At 44.4% G+C, this 18788-nt stretch overlaps 1 protein-coding gene across 1 annotated transcript; it reads left to right on the top strand.

Annotated features, from left to right (window-relative positions):
- Positions 1-6467: 6467 nt before the first annotated feature.
- Positions 6468-17601, top strand: DLK1 (delta like non-canonical Notch ligand 1). The gene is made up of 5 exons (XM_081914487.1): positions 6468-6807; positions 11724-11787; positions 13776-13906; positions 14998-15142; positions 16512-17601. The coding sequence occupies exons 1-5, from the start codon at positions 6738-6740 to the stop codon at positions 17218-17220; spliced, it is 1119 nt and encodes a 372-aa protein (XP_081770613.1). The 5' UTR covers positions 6468-6737; the 3' UTR covers positions 17221-17601.
- The last annotated feature ends 1187 nt before the right edge of the window (positions 17602-18788 follow it).

Genomic DNA, 18788 nt, shown 5'->3' with positions numbered 1-18788 from the left:
GATACAGGAGGGAAGATTTTTTGGTTAAGCCAAGGGTAGCCAAAGTGGTCCTCTTCAGATGTTCTTGGTCTCCAGGTCTATCTCCCGGAGCATTGGCCATACTGTTTTTGGAGGGGTTTTTAAAAGTTTTATTTATTTATTAGCGTTCTTATGTTACATCGCTAAACATTATCTTATTACATCACAAGGCTTGTTGCTGCTTAGTCATTTAGTCGTGTCCGACTCTTCGTGACCCCATGGACCAGAGCATGCCAGGCACTCCTGTCCACTGCCTCCTGCAGTTTGGTCAAACTCATGCTGGTAGCTTCAAGAACACTGTCCAGCCATCTTGTCCTCTGTCGTCCCCTTCTCCTTGTGCCCTTCATCTTTCCCAACATCAGGGTCATTTCCAGGGAGTCTTCTCTTCTCATGAGGTGGCCAAAGTATTGGAGCCTCAGCTTCAGGATCTGTCCTTCCAGTGAGCACTCAAGGCTGATTTCCTTAAGAATGGATAGGTTTGATCTTCTTGCAGTCCATGGCACTCTCAAGAGTCTTATTATAATATAATTTTCAGCATGTATACAAAGTTTATATACATAAAGAAAAGAAACAAGGTCAAAAAACTATTCCAAAATCATATATGTACCAACACTTTGGCCTTCCTGTCTATCACGTTGTATATTCCTTTTTAAAAAATGAATGTACTCTTAGGTAAAGGTAAAGGGACCCCTGACCATTAGGTCCAGTCTTGACCAACACTGGGGTTGCAACGCTAATCTTGCTTTATTGGCCGAGGGAGCCGGCATACAGCTTCCGGGTCATGTGGCCAGCATGACTAAGCCACTTCTGGCGAATTAGAGCAGCGCACAGAAACACTGTTTACCTTCCCGCTGGAGCGGTACCTATTTATCTACTTGCACTATTGTACTCATACAATTGTATATTTCTTTACATTTTATCTAATACCTTCCTATATCAATATGTACCCTTGGTCTTATTTCTAAGCTCAGTCTCTCTCCAACGTCAATCGAATGCTAGCATAGATAGCAAATGTTTACTGTATTTTTGAACATATATCTTATATCTATCCCACTTTTCCATAATTTTTTGTTTTGAATTGCCTCTCAGGCTATTTGTCAACTGCGCCATTTCAGCAAATTATTGTAGCTTGTTATGCCTATTCCATTATTGTTGGGACTTCTTCTTCCTTCCACCCCTTTGCCACCAAAGTCCAAGCTGCAGCCGTTGCATATAAAAATACCTCCCTAAAGGCAACAATACTTCACAGAAAGAGCATTGGCCATACTGGCTGGGGCTGATGGGAATTGGAGTCCAACATCTTCTGGTGGGCACCACCTTGGCTTAAACACAGAAGAAACTTCTTCATGGAAAGGACACTTCACCAATGGAACCAGTTAGAGGGATAGCAGGCTCTCCATCACTGGAGGCATTCAAGCAATGGCTGGACAGCCAACTATTGGGAATAATCGAAGTCTAGTTTTCCTGCATTGAGTAGTGGGTTGGACAAGTTGGACTTCAAGGCCTCCTCCTCAACTTATTTTGATACAAAGTGGTTTCCTGACACCCAATCTGACCCTCTACCTGGGAATAGCAATGGACAAATCTTGTCCATTTCACTTTAATTCACGTCCTTAATTTTTAGGTCTTCAGTTCAGTGCCCACATCAGTTGTGCGTGTGTGTAAAACAAGTCCACATGACAATTGTGCAGCATTTTAGTGCCAATCTTGCCAAATGTACACATCTAATATACCCATTTTGGCAAAGCAATTCCCCCTTATAATTCTAACATACGCATTCTTATACACACTTTACCCTGGTATATACATTTTTGTACACGTTACTTAACTGGAGAACTACATTGCAAAATTCAGAGTGGTGCAGGTTAAATCCCAGTCCCCTGTTAAAGGGGATCAATCATTAAACCATTATGGGAATTGTAGCTCTGTGGTGGGGATAAGGGGTCTCCTAATAGCCCTCGGTGCCCTTAATTAATGACAGCTCCCAGAATTCTTTGGGGGAAGCTGTGACTGTTTAAAGTGGTATCATATTACTTTGTATGGATGGTGTGAATGAAGTGAATGGGGACAAAACTAGAATTAATTGGCGGCGTCTCTCATTGCCTCTGGCTGGTTGGTGTCTGTGCCTCCTGCTCTCCCATTTCCAGTGGGACTAGACAATGGTGTCCTAGTTGCTATTAAACTTTTTTAAAAACAAAACAAAACCAGCAGATCTGAGCATGGGATTTGCTGCTGTCACATCTTCTTGTGCCCTTAGTAGCTGATTGTTTTCTGTGGCCAAGAGGAAATGGCTTCAGGCTGAAAAGGAAAGACTTAGTTTAAACATCAGGAAGACTTTGCTAACAAGAACAATAGTTAGGAAATGAAGTCAGGCTTCTGGAAAGAAACTCCAGGTTGGAGGAGGAAGGTGCAAACTGCTTTTATCTACTTTTGGGGTAGAGAGAGGGGGATGTCACTGAAAGAGAGAGATGAAACTTCACCCCCATCTCCAATACCCATTCAGGTTGTGTCCCCATGAATGGGAATTTGTTAAAAGGGGTTTTGAAATGAATAATGATCTAACTAGCCAACATCTCACACAAGGAAAGGTTGGTGGCATTAATTTGGATTTCTCTGAACAGTTTTGGTTCAATATCTTCTCTCTCATGCACACACACACACACACACACACACACACACACACCAAGTAACTTCCTCACAGAGTACAAGATAAACAAAACAACATAATTAATCTATTTTTCCTCTCCAGCATTGCTGCAAAGACAGTAAGAGGGCATGTGTTGTACTCCTTTTATTTTAAAACACTCAAGGCTGCTCAGCTTCAGTGCCATTTAATTAAAGGTCATTTAATTATCCAAAATAAAATAAAGTTGGTTGCCTCAAGAGCGGAAATGTCAAGCAGTCACACTGCAATGCAAAGTGAATAGTCTAGCCTGCCATTCACATTTGGGTAGCCCTCATCAATCGCAAAGGTATTTATACTTTTATTCTATTTTGAGGCAGGAGACAATGTTTCCTGTGCAGGTGCTCTGCCAAAGGGCAGGGTGACCCATATAAAGCTCAGTTTTCAAGCCCATTATTCCTTCAAGGAATTCACAGTTGTGGTTTGTCAAGGGTGTTGGGACTGTGGCTCTCCACGTTTAGGGCATCCAAAATCTTATTGAATTCAGTGGGACTTACTTCTCAATGGACATTTATTTACCTAGATGGAATTGCAGATATATTTGTACGTCAACCATAACACCACAGGCAAACCATGTAGACAATGCAAAATGGAGATTCAGAAACAAAAGGTTCAATATGAGAAAAAATAGTACCGGTAATATCACCGAAGAATTGATGCTTTTGAAACCTATAATGTCTACTCAGAAGTAACCCTCATTAAACCCAATGGGGCCTGCAAATCCTACCTTCCTTTCTTTTCTTTTCTTTTTGGTAGAGCGGAAGTTTTAAAAACCATTCTCTGAAACTGAGACTGCAATGTTGTTTATTTGAGTGTTTAGATCCTAGCTAGTTAATTAATTGAACATTGAGAAACTCCTAATGTGTTTTTTCTGTACCTCACAAATGAGGAACATGGGGCCCTCCAGCTATGCTTAAACTCCAATTTTCATCAGCCTTAAGCAAGCATGGCCAATGGCCAGGGATGATGGGAGCTGAAGCCCAACATCTGGAGGGCCACAGGTTGCACATCCCTGCCTGTAGACCATGTATGAAAAACTACCAGATGGGGTGCAACCTTGGAGAAATCAACTATGAGTCATAGGCTTATATTCACCTACATTTCCAAGCTGGTTCTGAACTACCGTACATCTTTCATCTGCTTCAATGCCCACTTTGTTGTTGTTGTTTAGTCATTTAGTCATGTCCGACTCTTCATGACCCCATGGACCAGAGCACGCCAGGCACTCCTGTCTTCCGCTGCCTCCCGCAGTTTGGTCAAACTCATGCTGGTAGCTTTGAGAACAGTATCCAACCATCTCGTCCTCTGACGTCCCCTTCTCTTTGTGCCCTCAATCTTTCACAACATCAGGGTCTTTTCCAGGGAGTCTTCTCTTTGATCTTCTTGCAGTCCATGGGACTTTCAAGAGTCTCCTCCAGCACCATGTTACCGGTACTATTTTTTCTCATATTGAACCTTTTGTTTCCGAATCTCCATTTTGCATTGTCGACATGGTTTGCCTGTGGTGTTATGGTCGACGTACAAATATATCTGCAACTCCATCTGAACTCATAGCCAAATATATCAAAGCTGTTTTAGAAGCACGGTTGGTGTCAGACACCTACCACGGAGGCAAGTGACAGCTTAGCTCCCATTACAATGGCAGTGTTTCAATTGTTGTTTTAGTTAAGATCTCTCCATTGCATGACAGAAAAAGCTGCTCCAAACCAACGGTTTGCTCCCTCTTGGCAATGCATTGCTATAGTAACCAAACAATTAGGGACTGCCCTACCTCAGCCTCTTCTGTTGTCACTAAATCAGTGTGGGGCGGAAAGCACCACCAGTGAGAGAATGCACATTTCTGTTACTATTTGCTGGACACTGCGATAAATAAAAGAAGCATCTCCTACACGTCATTTCAGTCATCCTTAAAAAAAAAAAAAATACAAGAAAGCTCAATACACTGTACTTTGTGTTGTTTAGTCATTTAGTCATGTCCGACTCTTCGTGACCCCATGGACCAGAGCACGCCAGGCCAGTGGCGTAGTATGGGGGGTGCAGGGGGGCCGGCCGCACCAGGCGCAACATCTGGGGGTTAGGGTTAGGGTGCGCAAATTACTTGCCTTGCCCCGGGTGCTGACAACCCACGCTACACCACTGCGCCAGGCACTCCTGTCTTCAGTTTTCTTGGCAGGGATACCGTCAATAGCAAACTCAGGTGACTGAGTGCCTTTCAGTTTGGGGCCACCCCCAAAAAGAGCAGTGGCCTGGCTTCTGCCTATTTGTGGAACCCTCCAAGTACAAAGAAGTCTTCTGCAAGTTTGTAAATAAATATGAAATGATATGGCCTGGCAAACAGTGGCGTAGTGTGGGGGGTGCAGGGGGGGCCAGCCGCACCGGGCGCAACATCTGGGGGTTAGGGTTGGGGGCGCAAATCCATGGGTTAGGGGGCGCAAATTACTTGCCTTGCCCCGGGTGCTGACAACCTATGCTACGCCACTGCTGGCAAAGGATGCTTCCACCAGATGGGGCTTCAATACAGTGGTACTTCAGGTTAAGAACTTAATTCGTTCTGGAGGTCTTTTCTTAACCTGAGGTACCACTTTAGCTAATGGGGCCTCCCGCTGCTGGCACCGCGTGATTTCTGTTCTCATCCTGAAGCAAAGTTCTTAACCCAAGGTACTATTTCTGGGTTAGTGGAGTCTGTAACCTGAAGCGTCTGTAATGCTGTACTGTAAATGTACTGTACTGTACTGTAAATGGGTCATGTACTGTACTGTAAATGGGTCATGGAGATATTACAAACAAGCCATTGGCAACTGGATTAAATGAGGAGAGGGGTTATGGGCTGGCATATTGATGTCCATGGTTTAAAAATTTGTGTGACCAATTCCAGAGGGGCCATCCTGTTAAATTGCAGTAGATTGTAATGGAACTGTTTTGAAGTCACTTCAGCACCAGATTGGTGGGGGGGTGAGGATCGCCTCCCCTCCCCCAACCGCCCAGCTCTGTTCTGTATTTTGCCAGAACAAAGGCGGCAATCCTAGGAGGGATATTAAGTTGAAATAAACAACAATCAAAATGTAGACCCACAAGTAAACTAAAAAAATAAGGCACATAGGCTCTGCTGGTCCCCGATAAGTGAACACCGGGCAGGCAGCGCGCCCTCCCCAGGCAGCTCCGCCACGCGCTGCCAAAGCGAGCAGATCCGCGATAAGGCTGGAGCAAACTCCCTCTGCCCGCTCTTCGCGGGTGCCAAGGGCTGGAACCCCCCCCCCCCGGGCTCGGGCAGTGCGGACAGCCGCAGCCGCTGCAGCGCTTTAGCTTCGCGAAGAGGAAGGTGGGCTTTTCTCGCTAGCGCCACCTCCTGGCCAAGTAAAGCGAGCGCGCCCCTTTCCTGCGCACCCTGCGCGCCTCCAAGAAGCGGAGCTATCTCTACTCCCCGCAAGCTATCCTTTCTGCCCCCAACCCCGGCGGTGTGTGTCGATTGGCCAGCTTGGAAGCAACAGGCGGAGAACAAAGGAGAGGGGCGCGTGCACGTGTCGTGCGGAGTCAAACTAGGGGATGCACCCCCCAAAAAACACCCCACCCTAAACCCATCCCCACCAACCCCCGGCGCCCCGTCCCTAGGTGGCTTGTCTAATTCCACTGCGCCCCCTTCGCCTCGGGGTCCCCCATTTCTCCGCTTTCCTCACGTGCAGGTAATATTGGATTCCCCTCGAGGTGGCGGCGTGCACGTGAGAATGCGCCCATTCCCTCCGCCTCCTTCCCCGGAACGTAAGAGGCTCGCCCAAGCTTGGGAGGGGGTGGGAAGGGTCCCTTCTCCGCAAGAAGAGCCCTCCCCGCTCCTCCTGCTGCGGAAGACGCGCGGGTGGACCTCCCTCCTTTCCCTTCCTGGAAAAAGAAAGAAAGAAGGGAGTCTCTAACGGGAGATGCTGCGCATCTGTTTGCGGATGGGACAGCTGTCGTGAGCCGAGCCAGCCGAGGCGCGCGTCGCCTTCGTCTCCTCCCCTGTGGCGTGGGGCATGACCCCCTTCCCCAGGCGCGTTTTTTGGAGATGGGGTTCACGGCTGCCAAATTCATCTGTTACTTCTTGTGGCCGCTTGCTAGCATCCCTCTTGCCCAAGGTAAGGAGATCCCGGTGGGAACGGGATGTTTTACCATGCTCACGGCGACGATCCTCGGCGTCCGGCGCAAGGCTGTGCATGCTTACTCGCGAGTAAACGAATCCCTCTCGCGTTTGCGTGGCGCGCCCAAGGCAGGGCGCATCAAGTGGGGTCCACACTCTGTCCCTTGCGAGTCCTTTGTTTTTGTGTTCTTTGCTCGTGCTTCTGTCTCCCTTGGAGCAGGTCGTGTGGCTCTCAAGAGTTTTGTTCTCTCTTCCGCTCAATTGGGATGCGGAGCGAGAGAGCCAATTGTGTATCCATGCCATTGCTTGTAGATCCAAAAACTGGCCGCCGTTCAGCGTACTATCTCTCTCGCACCCATCTCTATTAATAACCCCGTTTTCGATATTTAGTAAAACAGTTCTTACAAACTCATTTGAAAATGAACGCCCACTTTTCCATCTGCCGTTTTCTTCCATGTCCGGGGGGGGGGGCGGGGTAGGTTGCCTCCCCTATAGAGGTAGCAGCTGTAAAGACTGCAAACTTTCTCCCAATCCTCAGTATTATTTTTAAACAAAGCTTTTTAAACAAAGCCCCTGTAAAGCTTTCCTGTTGTAAATATCTTCCAACTATTGGAGGGGGAGAGTGTCGTTTCTGTGTCCTGTCCCGTCTCCCCCAGTCCCTCAGCTTAGAGAATCATAGAAACCCTTCTTAGCTTTTCAAATGTGCTAGCAGTTTTATTACTGCACCACTACAGAAAGTTATTTGCATTCTCCATCTGATGCAATTTGCTCCTGGTTTAAGGTCATTGGTGGTTAAGTGTGTTTGAGAAAGTGTCACCTGATAAGATCCAGCTTGTGTCATAACAGTGTGTTTCAGTGTGAGCTACTTTGCACAGAAATTTCACACATTGTATTTGTTTTAAGGGCATGATCCGTTCGGAGATAAACTCCAGTTCCATTTATTTAAGCGGAGTAGTTGTAACTGCATGCTTAATTCTGCCGGTGAAACTTAAAAACTGAACTTTCAGTGCTTCTAGGGACTGCAGTGATATAATAGGACTTCTGAGGAGACATGAATAGGATTGTGCTGCCAATGTTCTGATGTTGGTATGCCTGTTCATTTTTGCAAAAGATGAAGGGGGCAGGGAGAGATGGGGTAGTACAATGCCCAGTTCTATTAAATGTTTCATGTATCAGTTAACTTCCGAATTCACTGTGTTTGTGGTCAGCCTATGGGATCATTGTTCTCCTAAGCAGAAGAATGAGCTCAAATATAACTTTGTCCTTAAATGCATCAAATATTTTCCAGAAGAGACTTTGGTTCATGGTCCAGATCTATGTATGATTTTACAATCACATTTTAAAAATATATTGCAGTGTCAAGATCTGGTATAGTATTTTCCACTGTCTTATAGCTCGAAGGATTGAGTTCCACAAGATTCAATGCCAGATAAGTGTATATAATGTGACTGTGGCCTTTGAGTGCAGTCTAGGGTATATTTACCCAGATGCAAGCTCCACTCACTGTGTTCAGCAAGCCTTGATCCCAGCAAGTGTGCACAGGATTGTAGATTTTAGTTCCGAGTAAACACGCACAGGTTCTGGCAGCAAAGCTTGATTTTATTTTGTCTTACTTAGGTGATACATTTCACAACACTATTAACGTAATGAGCTTCAATTAACCTTTGCATTTCTTTGCGGTTTAACCAAATTAGTTTTTTCTCAATCAAGCATCATTGTTGGACACATTTAGTGTTTATGTTGTGGGCTATTTGGATGTCATCTTGGAGCCAGGAGCTGCTTTTGCAAGAGTAGCTATTAATTAACATTTGCTCCTAAATGCACTTCTTTAGGAGGAAGCTCCCTTGAAGTCCATGGGACTTCTTTCGAAGCAAAAGTTTCAAGGAGAATAATATATCCAAGGGCATGAATATGAAATGAGAATGGATTAGTAGTCACAGATGGGTTCTTTTATACAACTTGAAACTGGCATCACTTGTGTTGGAAATTCTGCGCTACGGTTTTTCTTTTTAAAAATATGCATCAAATTTTATGCTTTTGCTATTTTCTTATTTGTCACCCTGGCCTTTTCGGGAAGGAAGTTCAGGATAGAAATTTAATGAACAAAAACATTATTGTATCAGGGGCAATTATAATACTATTTAGAAGTTTGTATTGCGTTTTGTTTTCAGCTCTGAGGCTTGTAGTAGCTGCAACAAAATTTTACAGTATGAAGTACTACTTCTCTGGATTCCAACCACTCAAAATCCCACCCCCAGTTTCCCGCCCCTCCCCTCTTGCCCTACTAAGCATGCTCAGACCTCATTACACTGCTGAGGTGTTTTCCTCCCTGCCCCCCTCCCCTAAAGATGCCTTGTGTTTTTGCAAACCTTGGGGTTTCCCAGGCCTGCTGACATCTCCCTCCTGTACATGGATTGTACTGTTTTGGCTATATAAGCATCCACACTCAGGGTCTGAGTCTGATTTAGAAGGAAATAGTTTCAAACTTAGAAAACAGATATAGGTTCTAAAGCTATGCGTATGTTTTCGTCAACAGCTGTGCTGCTAATGAAATATTTGCAAGGGTTACATTGTCATTTTAAAGTCGGGTCTTAGATCAAAATGACCAGACAACAGCAAAGTTTGCTAGGTTTATCGAGGGTGCAATGAGATTAAGGGCCACTATCTGAACGATAATCTTGGCCATTTGATTGCCCTTTTTACCCATTGCTGTCTTTTTTATTTGTATATATATATATATATATTTATAATATTTTATTAAGTTTTTTCATACAAATGCATATTTAACAAACAGAATAAATTTCATAACATCCTTTCATTCTATTGTGGACTCCCTCACGTCTCCCGCTTCCACTTTCATCATTACAAACAGATTTTTCCAAGCAAATTATCATCTTGTTTATGATCTTAAATCCAATATTTAGGTTGAACTCAGATATGAAATTTTAATTTAATGGTAGACAGTTATTTCTACTCTGACTTCCTTGTTAAGATTCAACCAAATTACAATACTTTTGTAAATAAATCTTGAATTTCTTCCAGTCTTCTTCAACCCTCTCCTCTCCCAGGTCACGGATTCTGCCCGTCATCTCAGCTAATTGCATATAGTCCATCAGCTGCATCTGCCATTCTTCCAGTGTGGGTAGATCTTGGGTTTTCCAGTTCTTAGCAATAAGTATCCTTGCCGCCGTTGTAGCATACATAAAAAATGTTCTGTCCTTCTTTAACACGTTCTGGCCGACCATGCCCAGAAGGAAGGCCTCTGGTTTCTTGGTGAAGGTATACTTAAACACCTTTTTTAATTCATTATATATCATTTCCCAGAAGGCCTTCACTCTAGGACAGGTCCACCAGAGGTGAAAGAATGTTCCTTCATTTTCCTTACACTTCCAACATTTATTATCAGACGAATGGTATATTTTAGCCAATTTCACTGGGGTCATGTACCATCTATATATCATTTTCATTACATTTTCCTTCAGAGCATTACATGCTGTGAAGTTCAGCCCAGTGGTCCATAACCTTTCCCAGTCCTCAAACATAATGTTATGCCCAATATCCTGGGCCCACTTTATCATAGCCGATTTAACCATTTCGTCTTGTGTGTTCCATTTCAGCAGCAAGTTATACATTTTTGAAAGTACCTTGGTCTTAGGTTCTAACAATTCTGTTTCCAATTTCGATTTCTCCACCTGGAATCCTAACTTTTTATCATTCTTAAACACTTCTTTGATCTGAGCATAGTGTAACCAGTCTCGCACTTTATCTTTCATTTTCTCTAAACTCTGCAGTTTCCAATTGTCTCCATCTCTTTCTAGTATTTCCCAATATTTTGGCCAATTGGCCTCCATATTAGGTCTTTTTCGGGCCTTAGCCTCCAAGGGTGACAGCCACCTCGGTGTTTTGTTCTCTAATAAGTCTTTGTATCTTGTCCAGACATTAAATATTGCTTTTCTGACAATATGGTTCTTAAAGACCTTGTTAATCTTAACCTTATCGTACCATAAGTATGCATGCCATCCAAATGCATTGTTAAAACCTTCCAAATCCAGCACGTCCGTGTCCTTAAGAAGTAGCCAATATTTTAGCCAGCAGAAAGCTGCGGCTTCATAGTACAACTTTAAGTCTGGCAGGGCAAAGCCCCCTCTTTCTTTTGCGTCCGTTAATATCTTAAACTTAATTCTGGGCTTTTTGCCCTGCCAGACAAATTTAGAGATATCTTTCTGCCACTTCCGGAAGCACTCCGTTTTGTCTACAATCTGCAATGTCTGAAACAAAAACAACATTTTTGGCAATACATTCATCTTGATAGCAGCTATTTGACCTAACAATGAAAGTTTTAATTTTGACCAGCTATCCAAGTCTCTCTTAATTTCAGACCAACATTTTTCATAGTTATCTTTAAACAGACTCAGATTTTTTGCTGTTATGTTTACCCCTAGGTATTTGACTTTCTTAACCACAGTTAACTCTGTCTCTCTCTGAAACCGTTCCGACTCAATATCTGTCAAATTCTTTCCCAACACCTTAGTTTTTTGCTTATTTAGTTTAAATCCCGCCACCCGACCAAAGTCTTGAATTAGTTGTAGTACTCTTTTCGTACTAGATTCTGGCTCCTGTAATGTCAAAACTAAGTCATCTGCAAACGCTTTAAGTTTATATTGTTTCGCTCCGACCTGTATCCCTTCCACCAACCTGTCCCCTCTAATCATGTTCAAGAGCACTTCCAGGACCGAAATTTTATTTGTATATATTTTATTGGTATATATTGCTTGTTTTATGTTGCTATGGCCGTTGGCTAATGCGAATGAAGTTTATCTTATCATCAAAGTGGGGTCTTCACTCTAAAACAGAATGAGGAGCTCTTTTCAGAAGCACATCTGCAATATTACGTTGTAAATCTTACTATTTTAGGTGTCGAATGTAAGCCTGGTTGTCATCCTGTAAATGGATATTGTGAAGTTTCAAGTGAATGCAGGTAAATTAAGATTTTTATGCCCAAGCGAGAGAGCGCTTGTTTCAGTTAACCATGCTTTTGAACTCTATTCTGTTTTCAACTAACAGGAGCATATTTGTGTGCAAAATGTAATTCAGTAACCAATGCATTAATTAATAACCGTGCGATCCTTTTACCTACACCTGATTTAGATTTATTACGGCCTGTGTAACACTTAAAAAGCAGACCAATGTAAATTATGAGGTACAAAGTTACCCAGCACAATGAAACAACAGTAATTGTTTAATTAGCTAATTTACTATCTTTGCATAACACTTCACACATCCAGAGGCACCCGAAAGTGTTTTGCAATTATGCAATGCAAAATATGAAATGCATTAGAAAATAATCAATTAAACAATCCAGATACGAAGCACTAAAAGTGTTTGTCCCCGGAAAAAAAGTTCTCTAAAGCATCACAGGATATCCTGAAGAACTCTGCTGGTTCTGCATCCGGTTCTCACATCAGCCAGATGCCACAATGGGAAGCCCTCAAACAGAAGCCGAGAGCAGCCTAGGATTCGCAACAACTGTTGTTCCGAGGCATATTGCCTCCATAAAGGATGGACGCCAATAGCCATTGATAGTAACAGTCCTAAAAAAAACCCCTTTCTTTGCAGAGAAAAGAAAAAGCATGTTATTTTAAATTGGGTTTCTATGTGTGATGCTCAGATGTGAGAGACAAATGATTTTGAAATGGCATTATCTCCAAGCATATGTGTTTCAAAACTTGTCCCCTCTTGTAATACTACTACTACTACTACTACTACTACTACTAATTTTTATTTATACACCGCCCTTCCCGGTTCAGAAAACCGGGCTCAGGGCTGCTAACGACAAATTTAAAACACTTAATTGATGCAACAAAAAACAGCATAAAATACAGTATAAAACATGAATAACAATAAATTCGGAATTCAAAAATCAATTTAGGGGAAAATCCATCCAATAAACATTAGATGATCAGCAGGGCTAGCTGGCTAAATTAGTCCTATTTGGGCCAGCGAGGAGACCAGGGGAGAATTAGCTGTGGGATTCCAGAGCGGGTAATCTTCATAAAAAGGGGAGAGGGAGGGAAGGAAGGGGAATAAAAGATCAGGCTAAGTTCAGATTGAAAGCCAGGCAGAATAGTTCTGTCTTACAGGCCCTGCAGAAGTAAGTTAAATCCTGCAGGGCCCTGGTCTCATGGGACAGAGCATTCCACCAGGTCGGAGCCATCACTGAGAAGGCCCTGGTGGAGGATAATCTGACTTCCTTAGGGCCTGGGACCTCTAAACTATGATTATTCATGGACCTTAACGTCCTCTGCAGGGCATACCAGGAGAGGCGGTCCCGTAAATACATGTAGGTGTGCATGTAGCTGCACTATGTGTATAGGATTCCATTAGAGGAATAGTTCATGACTGGCCAAATCAAGCCATCTTATTTTTGGAAGCTCATCTGTTACACTTTCCAAACTCTTAACTGTATTTGTAAAGGAGGTCTTATCCCGGCTTGATATCTTAGAATTAAGAGTTAGAAGGGACCACGAGGATCATCAAGTCCAGGCACAGACAAACTTGGCCCTCCAGATGTTTTGGGACCACAGCTCCCATCATCCCTGACCAGTGGTCCTGTTAGCTAGGGATGATGGGAGTTGTAGTCCCAAAACATCTGGAGGGCCGAGTTTGCCTATGCCTGATGAAGTCCAACCCCCTGCAATGCAAGAATATGAAGCTGTCCCATATGAGGATCCAGTGGCGTAGCGTGGGTTGTCAGCACCCGGGGCAAGGCAAGTAATTTGCGCCCCCTAACCCGTGGATTTGCGCACCCTAACCCTAACCCCCAGATGTTGCACCCAGTGCGGCCGGCCCCCCCTGCACCCCCCACGCTACGCCACTGTGAGGATCAAACCTGCAACCTTGGGAGTTATCAGCACCAAGCTCTAGCCAGCTGAGCTATCCAGGCTTGTTTGACTGTCTTTTCTTTAGGTGTCAGCCTGGTTGGCAGGGCCCTCTCTGTGACCAGTGCATCCCTTTCCCTGGCTGCCTGCACGGGACCTGTGCCAAGCCGTGGCAATGCATGTGCGAAGAAGGATGGATCGGCAGCCTCTGTGACACAGGTTTGCAAACCTCTTTTGCTTCCTCTGCCCAAGATCCAGATGGATTGATCCATACGGTTACAGCACCACCTGGTGTTACAGATAGACAGTTACTTTAATAGCAATGTCTCTCCCTCCTTTTTGCAATGAAGGCACCTTGGAGTTGCAGCTATTCAGATGAGCAGATCCTTAGGGTTGCCATGTGTCCTCTTGGTCCAGGACAATTCCTCTTTTTCAGGGGTAAAATTTGTGTCCAGGTGTATTTTTTCAATTTGCCAAAATGTCTCTGGCCATAATTTCTGGATGAGACATAGACTTAACTGGCGACTGAAGACTTGCTTTCCTATTCTCTTCTCCTCCTCTCAGCAATATATCGCAGCTCCTATAGCCTACATATAGTAGGGGTATTTAAAACAAGAGTCATCATAGCATCCTCTTCTTTGCTCTTCAGAATATGGCAACTCTCAAAGTTCTACTTAAGGCCAAACTATATGTCAAATGGGAAAACTGGTATATAGTTTTAATCTTAAAAGTACCAATGTCCTCCTGACACAGGGAGGGAACTAAAGCAGGAAATTTGAGGTTAATCAAATTTCTCATTGCTTCTCAAAAAACTGAAAATCCCACAGTGTGTCCATTTCAAAACAGATGCAAACAGATTTAAGTGGTCTCAGTAATGGGGGGCATCCACATCTGCCCACTGACTTCGTCACATCTTTCTTCATTCACCTGACACATGTGCCTGTGAATAACATAATTAAGTTGGGAATAACATAATTAAGGGGAACGTTTTCACATGTACCGGTATCTCAAGTGACCACACATTCTCTATTGGATGGCAGGATCCAGAGTGAATTGAGATTAAAAATGGCATGTTGAGGATGAGCATGAAGAATTCCAGATTGAGGGAAAACTGCTTGTTTTGTGCTACAAATGAATTTGCGTGCATGCACCCCAAGATTCATATGTTCATAAACATACAGTGCAATTCTATACCTGTCTGCTTGGGTATAAGTCCCATTGAGTGGGATTCACTCCTAGGTAAATGGGCATAGGATTGCAGTAATCATACGAAAATAACGGTGAATTTTTTTTTTGTATTATTAATATAGATGTTCATCCCTGCTCTTCAAAACCTTGTACAAATAACTCAACCACTTGTATTGAAACTGGCGATGGAGGATATATTTGTTTGTGTGCTCAAGGATATATTGGGGAAAACTGCCGTGTGAAAAAGGGCCCTTGTATAGTGAACGGGTAAATATGGATAAAAACTTGTGAATGTCTTACTGCTGTCTTTTATTAGGCTGACACCTACATGCATTTGTGCACAGGCAATGTCGGATTTACGTATAAGCTAAACAAGCTATAGCTTAGGACCCACTCTTTTGGAGGCCCCCCAAAAAATTTAAAGAAAAAAAACCCTGGATGTACATTTCCAAAATATAAGATAAAATAACAAATAAAATAAAACCTACATACAGCAACAGTGTTTTGTGTTATGTAGGCTTCTATGGTGTAAATAAAGGGCCCACCTGCTAGCCTGCTCCCTAAAATATCACTGCTTTGCTCATTTCTATATATAGGGTGCCTGCATTCTGCATGTGCAAATGGTTTTAGATACCTATTAGGTCCATAAGTTACCATTTGTTGTTGACAAAGGACAGCTGGACATATAAAGTGCCCCATTACCTTCAGTAGCTTAGGGCCTCATCAAACCTAAACCCAGCCCTGCATACAGGGGAGGGGTCCCCAACCTTTCAGGGCACACTTGGAAACTGTCATCGGCACCACAAAGTGCCCATTTCTCAGAAGAAAAACTGGCCATGCCCAGACCACCACCTCGCAAGCAGGCAAACATACCGCAAAACAAGCAGAGCAGACCACAACAACCATCTCCACCAAAAGAAAAAAGTGCCAAAATGCTCTCAGATAAAGAAGGATTAGGAGTGTGTGTTGTTGCTCACATGCACCCATGTTGAGGAGTCCAGGCATAGGGCATCATGGTGTCAGCCAGGTTTGTTTGTTCACATGCCTCTACCATTTACCCATTAAGCAGGTAGCATCTAATTCCTGCAACAAGAGGAGCATGTGAGTGAAGGAGAGCAAAGCTACCTTCCCTCCCCACTGTCCGTCTCTCTTAGGACATGTCTCCCCAACTCAGCTCATTCCTGGCTTTGGAGATATAATAATAATGATTTCTTACACTCTGCCCATCTGCCTGGGTTGCCCCTGCCATTCTGGGTGGCCTTCCAACAAAAATACAGGAAACAACATCAAACATTAAAAGCTTCCCTGTACAGGGTTGCATTCAGATGCCTTCTAAATGTCAAGAAGTTGTTTATCTCCTCGACATCTGATGGGAGGGTGTTCCACAGGGCGGGCGCCACTACCAAGAAGGCCTTCTGCCTGGTTCCCTGTAATTTCACTCCTTGTAATCAGGGAACCTCCAGAAGGCCCTCAGAGCTGGACCTCAGTGTCCAGGCTGAAGGATGGGGGTGGAGACGCTCCTTCAGGTAACAGGTATATAAATGGGGGCGGAGCTATTTCATTCCACAGAAGGGAAAATACCATTTCTGTTTTTTTCATGGACTTCCCCTTCTGCCTTTGTTGTTTTGAACTCCAGTTCTCCCTGCCAGAATGGAGGGACCTGCGTGGACAACAACGGATTTGCTCCTCACGCCTCCTGCCTGTGCCTTCCTGGCTTCACTGGAATCTTTTGCGAAATCGATACGGACGACTGCGAGTCGAACCCCTGTGAAAACGGAGGGACGTGCACCGATATCGGGAGGGGCTTCCGCTGCATCTGCCCCTCTGGTTACGGAGGTGTGTTGTGTGGCAGTCCCATCACGATCTGCACGAGTGGCCCGTGCAAAAATGGTGGGACGTGTCGCCAACGCCCTGGCGGGAGCTTTGAATGCATTTGCAAACCACCCTTTGCCGGGGTCACCTGTGCTTCTTCCAGCAGAAACACAAGTGTCGGTGCAGAGGCTAAACACAGGCCGAATCACCACCCGCACCCGAAAGCTCACCACAAACCTGTTCACCCCCAAGAGCCAGACGTCTTGACCATAAAAGAGACGATCGAAAACAGGCAGCATCTTCTCAGTAAGAGTCAGGTGATCTGCTTCCTGGCCCTCGGCTTGCTGACGTGTCTTGTTGTGCTGGGTACAACCGGGATTATTTTCTTCTCCAGATTTGAAATGTGGCTAGCAAATGCCAGGTACAGTCACCTGGTACGCAAGGAGAGGGATTGCTTCCTCAAGGCCAATGAAGGCGAGAACCTTTCGGTGAATATCATCTTCCCAGAGAAGATCAAACTGACTAATGAATAAGGACCAAGCTGTGCCCAAAGCTTTATAATTCGCAATGTGTGCTCTTGACGTTTCAAGTCGTTGGCTTTACTTTTTCTTTCCTTTTTTCTTGGCTTTGGGACCGGTTGACAGACAAGAAATTGACTGTGTTTTTGTCACCTAAAGAAATTTCCCATTCCCATTATAGTATGATTTCCCACCTACATGCGCACACAGAATCATATGTGGTGAACCCATGAATCTTTATTTCCTTTAAAAATAAACAAAAGGCAGGTGATACTTTGTGGAAAATAAGAGAACTGATGTTATTGTGCTGTGTATAGCATGGCTGGCCATCGTGCTACTTCTGAGTCATTTTCCAGTGCTTATTTTCTAATAAAGGATATTTAAGGGCTATATTGATTTATCTGTTTTCAAGGGTCTTTGCTGTGCTTCATTGACACTGATGCAGGTTTTTAACTTTGATCTGGTTCAGGCTGGTGGTCTCTTTCAGGAGCAGAGAATTTCAGATGCTGGGGCCTAACAGGACCCCCAGGCCTCTCTTATGTGGCCTTTGGGGCTCTTCCAGGCCATATCTCAGGGACCCTGAGGATCATCTAGTCCAACCCCCTGCAATGCAGGAATATTCAGCTGTCCCATACGGGAATCGAACCTGCAACCTTGGCATTAATAGTGCCACACTCTAACCAACAGAGCTTGGAATTGTAGTCCCAACAACAACTGGAAGGTGCCACGGCTACGCCTAGTCCAGGCGCATGAAAGAGAAATACTACTTTGAGTTTGGCATGAAGGCATGCAAAAACCCACCTGCCATTTTTAAGTTGTTTTATTTGGAAGAATGTTTAAGCAGACAGGAAGGGGAAAGGTCCACAAAAGAACATCGCGCTTCGTGTCTATCCTGTTGCAGTCACTTACTTAGCAGGTTTCTTCATGCGTAATGTAGCAGCACTGATGGTCTGACGGATGTCAGGGAACAAGGGCTGTTGATTGGCGGCCATCCATCTTTTAAGGGCTCTTGTCATACACGTGGGCTCTGACTGACAGGTAGCTCTTACACAGCCACGTCGGTCCAGGAAGGGAGCGTAACACATTTTTGAAGTGAGGAGATGGGCCGTGGCAGTTAGTTACAGCTGCGGAAGATCCTCCCCTGCTTCCCAAATAGGTGGAACCCCTTAATCTGTTTGTGTATTGAAAGGGGGACATGACCTCCCTGCCTGGGCAGGATGGAGGACCAAAACAGACACAAGGTGGGACTGCATTAGAAGTTTGTTGCTTTGTCATTCGGAGAAAAGGTGAGTGAGAGGAGGGCAGATTAAAGGTAAAGGTATCCCTGACCATGAGGTCCAGTCGCTCTATAGGCCAAGGGAGCCGACGTTTATCCGCAGACAGCTTCCGGGTCATGTGGCCAGCAAGACCAAGTCACTTCTGGTGAACCAGAGCAGTGCACGGAAATGCCGTTTACCTTCCTACTGGAGTGGTACCTATTTATCTACTTGCACTTGATGTGCTTTCGAACTGCTAGGTGGGCAGGAGCTGGGACCAAACAACGGGAGCTCACCCCGTCGCGGGGATTTGAACCGCCGACCTTC

The sequence above is a fragment of the Podarcis melisellensis genome (assembly GCF_964234715.1).
Source record: "Podarcis melisellensis genome assembly, chromosome: 1".
NCBI classification, from domain to species: domain Eukaryota; kingdom Metazoa; phylum Chordata; class Lepidosauria; order Squamata; family Lacertidae; genus Podarcis; species Podarcis melisellensis.
This window is presented reverse-complemented; position numbering and strand designations above follow the sequence as displayed.

Bases quoted from the DNA above. Each gene is read 5' to 3' on its own strand.
- DLK1 (XM_081914487.1), top strand. From the start codon at position 6,738: ATGGGGTTCACGGCTGCCAAATTCATCTGTTACTTCTTGTGGCCGCTT. The intron at 13,907-14,997 runs GTTTGCAAACCT...TTATTAATATAG, and splicing joins CGGCAGCCTCTGTGACACAG to ATGTTCATCCCTGCTCTTCA. The intron at 15,143-16,511 runs GTAAATATGGAT...TTTGAACTCCAG, and splicing joins GGCCCTTGTATAGTGAACGG to TTCTCCCTGCCAGAATGGAG.